At 44.0% G+C, this 8889-nt stretch overlaps 1 protein-coding gene across 1 annotated transcript; it reads left to right on the top strand.

The window, feature by feature from the left end:
• The first annotated feature begins 1708 nt into the window (after positions 1–1708).
• Positions 1709–3599, top strand: GPR148 (G protein-coupled receptor 148). The gene has a single exon (XM_009571695.2). It carries the CDS (start codon positions 2388–2390, stop codon positions 3444–3446), a length of 1059 nt encoding a protein of 352 aa, XP_009569990.2. The 5' UTR covers positions 1709–2387; the 3' UTR covers positions 3447–3599.
• The last annotated feature ends 5290 nt before the right edge of the window (positions 3600–8889 follow it).

Below are 8889 nucleotides of genomic sequence, written 5' to 3'. Positions count from 1 at the left end.
TTTATATCAAAATGAGAGAGTCTACCTATTAATAGGACATTCTTTGAACGCCACAAGCTAGGAGACAGCAAACACTTCCACCATTAACAGAGGTCCGAAATTATTTTTGGGAGCGACTCATACGCACTTGAGTTTTCATCGCTTCCCTTTCATTTTGCTGTAATAGTATAATTCATCGGTCTGGGCTGAGGACTGCTGTCTGCTCAAGGTATTAACCGTGCTGAGACTCATTGATAGATGCGGTGCATGATCCTGCAGCCAATTGTATAATTTAATCAATATTGTCCGTGCACTTTTCGGTGAATGCAGGATTGAGTGAACAAAAATAATCACCTTCTGGTTTGCCTACTCAGGCACCATAGCAACTGAAATGCTGTGCTTAAAATTATCATTGGGTTTTCCTCCTATTCCTTTGTTCCTTTTGGTGCAGCCTGTCAAACTGTCTTAACGTACAGTTCCGTGGGTGCCAACTATCAATGTGTGAGGAAATGTGCATGGGATTTGATGACTGATGCTGAGTTTCATAAGCTGTCTGCTTTGTTACTTGGCGTAGCCCGAGACAGCGTGTCGTCTCGGACAAGGACAAGGACAAGGTGAGATAATGCACTGTCTCCATGGGTGGAAGGACGCTGCGTTGCTATATGCTGTGCTGGGGAAATAAGGAATCCAATAATGCCACGTTGAGGAAGCAGCCACTTTCCCTCTGCTCTTGTAGCATCAGTACGAGAAAGCATATTGCCATAGAATCCTAGAATAGTTTGGGTTGGAAGGGACCTCAAAGATCATCTAGTTCCAACCCCCCTGCTACGGGCAGGGACATATTCCTTGAGAGAAGAAGGAAGATCATAGTTGAAACAGATAGTTAAAGATTTGACCATGCTGGTGAAGAAGGGAGGTCTTGCTACAGCTGTCAGGACTGCCAAAAAGGTTGGCTAAATGTAGACATTTCTATTTTTAGGCACTTAAATAAATAATATAACTTCAAACCAGCTGAGCAGCCAGGAGATTTCATTGACTACGCATTATGACTATTTAAAAGACTTTAGCTTGTCCACACGCTATTTTTTAAGTATTGGAAGTAATACTTTGATGTTTACCATCACTTAAAAAGCTCCAAGAGACCTTGCACCACTGGTGAGAAGAGCAGGTCAAGCTGGGAGCTGACAAAGCCATACATTCTACAGATCTCTTCTCTTTGCTTCTTGTGGTCTGTGTAAACAGCAAATTAACGTGATGTCTTAGCAGCGTTGTGCTGTTCCATGCGGTGTACGCAGGGGTAAGGAACTGCAGAAGGGAGAGACCATGAAACAAAATAGTGCTGCCCACTTTGTATCACACAAGATGATGAACAACTGCATCAATACAACCTTTTCTGATTAAACCTAAAGCTTTATAGCCTGTGTTGAGCCTGTTAAAAAAAAAAAAAAAAAGGTAGTTTTTTTCCTGACCAACCCATGTCTGGAAGAAGTTGAGGAGATTCTTCTCCTCAGTCCAGATGCTTCACTGTTCTCCACCACCAGCTCTGTTATTGAGATCTGATAGTAAAAGCAGCAGTGAGCGGGCCAGCAAGCCAAGACTTGGTCTCCAAATGGACGTTGGAAATGCTAGTTCTGCTGGGGGGTTTGCTGGTGCGTTATAGTGTAGTCCCTCATTCCAGACAATTCACCGATAGACTCTAAGTCTGCAGTGGATGAGAATTCAGTATTGGTGTATCATGCATTAAAAAAGGCAGGGGAAGACTTCTCATCTGTACACAACACGATAGGATTAGCTGAAGCAAAAATGTCATCTCTGAACAAGATAATCTCATTCACTAGAGCCATTGTGATGCAATGATACAATTTTACAACAGGATTGAGAGCCATTTTTATTGATCACATCAAATCGATTGTGTTGTTGCACACAAGTTGGTACAAAACATCACCCGATCGCATTTATGACTCTCCTGCATCAATAGACAGTGAATGTTGTTCAGTATCATCGCATATTTGTTTAATCAATCTTATATTTCACCTGCCTCTTTGACGGGTGATGAGAACAGACTCAAATTACTGAAAATGATCAACACATTCATTCCTGATCAAAGAGCTAGCTGAGGGATTTAGGCTTTTTCTAAAGCGCACACAGATTCGTTCTCTTTTGTAGATATTAGATTAGGCAGAAAGAAAAGAAAATCTCCACTTCAGGCGAAAACATCTTTTGGCACCACGGAATCCACTTACAAGTTTCAATTTTCTGTCCTTGAGAAGAACTGGTAGAATTGGCTACGGAAATCACTTTGCTCCCACAGACTTTTTGCATCCTCTGCTTCGTTTGCCTTTTGAAGGACTTGCTGTAGAAGATCTTTCTTTCTCCGAGTCAGACAGTCATCCCAAAATCCTAAGGAAATGGACATCTCTGGCGATGCTTTAGTAAAGAGAGAGAATGCAACTGCATACCCCCCCAGGCAGCCGGTGTTCAACGGTTCCTCAAAGTTGGATGATGCTTCTTTGTACTTTTTGCTGGAGGAATGGGCTTTCCACCCATCAAACACAAACATGAAGATGTTTTTAATCCCTCCACTTGTCTGCCTCCTGGCAGGTGTTCTCATCATTCCTACCATCTTGTTTGTGATCTTCTCTAGGTTTCGCATCCGTCAGGAAACAAGGTACATGCTGCTGGGAAATGCTCTGCTTTCTGATCTCATCTACCTGTTGTTCTATGCCCTGTTAGCTGCTCTCAATGCAGCGCACGTCCATCTCCCAAAGGAAGCTTGTGTCCTCCTGTTGTTTTTGCTGGCGGTGGCTTATTGTGGAGGACTGTTCACAGCTGCTGCAATAGTCCTAGACACATACATAGCTGTTTTGTTTCCTTTGCGCTACATTGCTATTTTGCCACCTTCACGAACTAAAAAACTTATTGTGTTACTATGGATGTGCTCAGGGGCTTTCCCTGGAATTTTGTTCTTGGTGCTATCAAGCACTCACAGCTTTGTGCCACGTGTCCTGGAGATGTGCTCGGTTCCAGTAATACTAATACTAACTCTGAACGGGACTGATACCATGAAACTCTGTTTCTGGCTTTCCACCATAGTTATCTTTCTCTGTCTGTCTTTAATATTCTGTTGCTATGCTAGTCTATATTTTAAAACAAAACAATCTGGTATATGGGAAAGCATCCGCTCCAGAGCCAGTATAACATTCTTAATGCACAACACAGTGTTATTTTTTTACTTCTTTCCACTCTTGGCCCTTTTCGTAGAATCCTTCTTATGCATCAATGTTGTCATCAGACTGCAGACAGGAATCCAAGTCTCCCTGACAGTCTGCAATGTCCTGATGATTCTGCCTAAAGTTTTGTTCCCTTTTCTGTATGGGCTTCGATACAGAGAGATCTCAGCATCTGTCAGATCCATGGTCAGAAGGAGACATTTTCGCCAGGTGTTACCTGCTCCGTCACCATCCTGAGCCAACACAGAGCACAGCCACAGCAGAGGGGTTGTCTTGACTTTGTAGCCTGCAAGCCTGGTGGAAATCACTCAGCTTCTGAAGAAATAGTGATCAACCCGTGTCAGGGAAGATACGAGTTGATCACTCTGTCTCCTTGGTGCCAGAAGGCTGCCCATCTTTCATGACATCAGAGCTGGGAATACAGCAAACGTTACCTTGGGTGACCTTGGACAAAGATTTAGCTTTGTTCTGATTTGGGAGGGCAGTGTCTTTTGGAGGAGACGTTGAATCAAGATCGTTTTCACTCACCTGTGGCAGATATCTTTCTACAAAACGGAGGATGAAAAATAGATGATGCAAAGCAAAGATAGTAACCACTACCTCTTCACAACATCACCTACAGTAGAGACGATCCTTAACCAAACATGCTGTGAACACAACAGCTATTTCTTTCACTCATAGAGTATTCTTGCGAGATTGTCCTGTTCTTTACAACATGCGCTGGAATGTGCCTCTGGAAACTGCTGTATCTCTACAGCCTCTCCTCCTGACCTCCAGCAGCGCGACCCCGGGTTACAGCTGTACTTATCAGAGGTGGTGCTGGGCACTGGCCAGCCAGCCCCGAGGAAGGTCAGGAGGAGAGGCTAGAGAGCCTGTGGGTGTACTCAGGGGCAAGAAAGAGATAACTTGTAAGAAGCCTTTAGGTTTTCCAGATCAGTCACCTACCTATAGAAAATGAGTGAAACGTATTTCTGATCCTTACAGAAACCAAAATGTGTTTAGACATAAACATCAGTGCGGGGAAATTTAAATTGTAGTGCTGTTCCTTGAGGTGGAGAAAAGAGATTTTGTGTTTCTAAAGATAATAGTTTTAGAATTTGTTAATTTTTATGCAAATATACATCGGACTTGAAAAATAAAAGCATTATAAAATGGCCCTTGATTTCACTTGGCAACATTTGCTTTGCGTGCAGCCTCTCTCCACCCTCTGTTTGCTTAAAGCAGCTACACAGAGAGTGCTGAACGTGGCTTTTGGGTACTTCACACTCATCTGAAGTATTCCACCAAGCGTAAAACAGGTGGGTGTCTGGTTGCATGAGATGATTTTTGGCAATGAATCCTGTCTGAGAAGTTCCTGCTTATCTCTTTCCTTATTCCCTAGCTGTTTGCTACTCTTCTTCCATTGCAGCATCTACTTTCTGCAGTTTGCTGATACAACTGCTTCTGGGGTTTCAGGTTAAAAATATCCTTCCAGAGAGAAGTGTTCTTTTCATTTTAACCCAGATTATCACAGAGATCTGTTCTATACCATCTTCTGCAGACAGCTTTGTTAGCAAAATGAGGGGGGCAACAAATTCCAGTTCAGGGGTGGGAATGAGCAGGGATATCTTGTTGCTAAGGGGCACTTCTTGTTTAAGAGCATCTTTAAGCTAACCTTGTCACAGATGAATAAACTGTATTATATTTGCTTTAACCATGGTTCTGTGCTTCCCTTATTTTGATCTAAAAGAACACTAAATTCCTGAGTAATTGCTTTGTTTTCCAGGGGAAAACAGACTTCTCCAATAAAACTATAGGACTTAAAAAGCTGCTTTTTACTGGCTGCTGTTGTTTTTCTCCCAGACGAATGTACCGTAGGCATCCGTTGCAGAAGGTATGATTGCATAGAGACATTATATTTGGCCCATACCAGGGCTCTTCCATAACACTGGGAAGGACGGGGGAAATGTCTGTACATTGGATCAGGTGCTTTCTGCTAAATCCCTTGAGCCTGCGGTGCGATGGAGAACGGAAAAGGCACCTGTAACTCCCCAGGCTGCTCATATCCTGGGCCAAATCTTTATGCCAGTGCCCATCGGCAAAGATGCTGATGACTTGCAGATTGTTTTGTTCATGCAGGATTCTTTCAAGTTTTATTACTTGAAGTTTACCTATATTGTAAATTTTCATGCGAGATAGTAAAGATAACTGTGTAAATAATATAAAGTAAGGTAGTTCTATATACTGCCAGAGGTGACTCTGAACAGCTGCAGGTTAATGGTGTCGGATCTTCCTGCTAACCTTTGCCAGTTATGAAATTAATCTCCAGGGCAGACTCAGATAGGATTATATTGCCAATTCTGTAACTCTTTCTTGCATACACACCCCCTGGATATATTTACAGACAACTAAAAGTTCAGTAACGTGAAAGAGAGCACTGAGGAAGAAGGAAGTGAACGTGGCGAGTCTGTGTGTATGAAATCTGTCTACAGTGTTATCATAAGGACCAGGTGAAAAAAACACTGCTTGGGGGAAATGACCTTCTAAGCAAGATAAATAAAATAGTCTTATTTGTTTCCTAAAATGGGTGTTTGCTTAAGGAGGATTTCAGTTGAACTGAAACTAAGTTGAACGGAATTCTAAACAGGTCATAGGCATTGTGAGTGGATGATATTTTATTAATCTCTTTGAAGGTGGTAATTAGATAGGTAAGGTTAATTAGATAGGTAAGATTTTCTGAAGTGACTGCTTGTAGACAGCTTCTTCCCATGGAATGTTACTGTCCAGTTTAGTACAAAGCAGTCTGTCACAAGCGTAGAACACATCTCACGCTTGAATCAGTTGCCTTTGGGGATTTTCCAAATCTATCTGAATAGGACCAAAGCAGTCACCAAGGCAGTAGCATCAGCGCTAGGTTCCTATAATTCTTTTCATAAATGGTTTGAGTTTCATCTTAAAGACGAAACTAGGCTTCTTTATTCTTGCTAGGCTTCATTATTCCCCAGAATCTCATGGCTGTGGTGATTAGCAGCCTTGTAAGGAGGTGTCTAGGTAAGCTCTGGACATTCAAGCTGAGACCATTCACTAGAGCCCCGCTATCAGCCTCTCACAGGTCACATAGGTGAACTTGGGTGTCACGGTGCCTGCCCAGCATTTTCATTTAAAAGGACAGCAGTTGACATTAACATGTGATTTGGCAGCTGGGGGCAGTAATCCTTTCATAAATTGCAATAGCATGAATCACCAGAGATATTCTAATTTATAGCCAAAATATATTCCTCTGGTCACTTTTTCCTCTCTTTTCTTATGCCAGCTCTGTCACTTCGCTCACCGCTGCTCTCTTGGCTCTCAGTGGGGCTGACAGTGCAGTTTTCTGCTGTTTGTAACCTGCAGACTGAAGGGAGTCAGACCGCATTCCAGGGGCTGGGGCTGTGCCATACGGTACGAGAGACATAAATACATCTGCAGTTAAATCTGTGCCCCAAATGAGATCAGCTTCAGCGTCATAAGATGCAGAGTCTCCAGGCAGATAAACAAGCTCATATTTGGGATTTGGCATTTTACTCATTTGCAACAATTTCAGCAATTATTCAGTAAAAGTAATTAACCTCTTGCAGTTTTAGTAATTAATATTAGAGTGCCTACTCCCGCTCCGTCAGTTGGCTGTGGCATTTTCGAAGAGAAGTTTGATATAGTAACAGGTCAGAAGTAAATTGGCATTTGGCGGCCCTCAACGAATCCCAAGAACTGCAGGCCTGCGTCCCAGCACTGGGGACCAGCACTGACGGCCCCGAGACAGGTCACACTGCTTCTCCCACCCCTGGGACCAGCACTGGCTGCCCCAAGACAGGTCCCACCACTTGTCCCACCACTGACAGCCCCGAGACAGGTCACACCGCTTGTCCCACCACTGACGGCCCCGAGACAGGTCACACCACTTGTCCCACCACTGACGGCCCCGAGACAGGTCACACCGCTTGTCCCACCACTGGGGACCAGCACTGACTGCCCTGAGACAGGTCACACCGCTTGTCCCACCACTGACGGCCCCGAGACAGGTCACACCACTTGTCCCACCACTGACGGCCCCGAGACAGGTCACACCGCTTGTCCCACCACTGGGGACCAGCACTGACTGCCCCGAGACAGGTCACACCTCTCTTGCAGGGCATCATGTGCTCTCTGCTTTGCCCGTGGGTGGGTTTGTACACTGTATACTAGACTTTATACTATTTACACAGTTATCTTTACTATCTCACATGAAAATTTACAATATAGGTAAACTTCAGGTAATAAAACTTGAAAAAATCCTGCATGAACAAAACAACCTGCAAGTCATCAGCTTCTTTGCCAGTGGGCACTGGCATAAAGATTTGGCCCAGGATATGAGCAGCCTGGGGAGTTACAAGATACAGTACGTCTTTTGGACAGAAACTGTGGTTGTTACCATTCCCTGTGGGAGGTGGAAACATAGGACAGATGAGAAAGAACCCATGATAGGAAAAGGAAATTGCAGTTTTCCTTGAAACTTGATTTCTGCTGCCTCCTGTTCCACCCCCGCTCACTGCTCTGCTACTTTGTGCCATTTTTTCACAAGCCTCGTGATTTTTTGTGGCTTCATAAAACTACGGATCCTGGATGTTTTTGTTTTTCAGTGTGCTCCTAGTCCTTCAGATTGCAACATGGATCTGAAGAGCGCAAAGGGAAGGGAGTCAAATAAAAACAACTCTTCACGAGCTGCTGTTAAAATGCCAGAATGAGTTAGGAGAGGGAAAGGAGCCAAGCTGTGATTCTTCTGTCTCGTGTTTGTCAGTGAGAGGCAGTCTGGCTCATGCTTGCCCGCAGTCCACAGGTGCGGCGGAGCAGCCACCACAGGAGAGAGAACAGGCTGGTTTCTGTCTCTGCTGCATGGTATGTAGAATTCATACTTCAAAGTTTGTTTGGGCAATATTTTTCCAACTCAGCAAATTATTTTTTGTCAAGCAGAAAAAACCCTAATTTTGGCCACTGACATTGCAGGGACAAAATCAGCAACAAGCTCATGAGAGCTACTGGTTTTTAGGATGATTCCCAGTAGGAATAACTGGGCACCTTCAGCACACGCTATCATGAGTTTCAGCAACAGGTGAAGATACAGAAGTGCAGCTCCTCAAGGAGAAAGGGAGACCACCCCATTCACCCACCTTCTCTGTCCCTGTGGACCAGCCCGTACTGCTGTCTGAGTTAAATCTGGTAACTCTGCTTTACAGAAACCTTTTGAAATGAAATACTCTTTGTAGAGGGCATTTCTTCATGCCCTTTGAAAAGCAGAGCAAGGATGGGTTAATCTGGGCCAGCAGGGAAATACAAGGAGCGCTGCACCCTGCACAACGACAGGATCATTCGGAAGAGAGGGAGAGAACCAATTAAAAAGCAGTTGAAAATGGAAGGATTGTGGGAAGATTACAGTAAGAAAATGTGGGAATTGGCTGGAATTACAGAAATGGGTTTCAAGGCATGGGGAACTCATTTCTCACAGTCTTTCTGAGGGAAGGACACAGTGGAGACCTGTCGGGCGTCTCCACTGCATTTAGAGTGCTGAAATGCAAGAACCCATGTCCTTTTATCAGCACAACACGAGACAAATATTGGTTTTAGTAGTGTGTAAGGCAAAAGGAGAGATTGCAGAGAGGGAGAGAGGCTGGAAGGAGTCAGATTTGTT

Source organism: Cuculus canorus, chromosome 9 (assembly GCF_017976375.1).
Source record: "Cuculus canorus isolate bCucCan1 chromosome 9, bCucCan1.pri, whole genome shotgun sequence".
Classification (NCBI taxonomy): Eukaryota; Metazoa; Chordata; class Aves; order Cuculiformes; family Cuculidae; genus Cuculus; species Cuculus canorus.
Note: the sequence above shows the minus strand (reverse complement) of the source record. Positions and strands in the feature narration are given on the sequence as shown.

What these genes read in the sequence shown, in the direction of transcription:
- GPR148 (XM_009571695.2), top strand. Translation starts at nt 2,388, where the DNA reads ATGGACATCTCTGGCGATGCTTTAGTAAAGAGAGAGAATGCAACTGCA.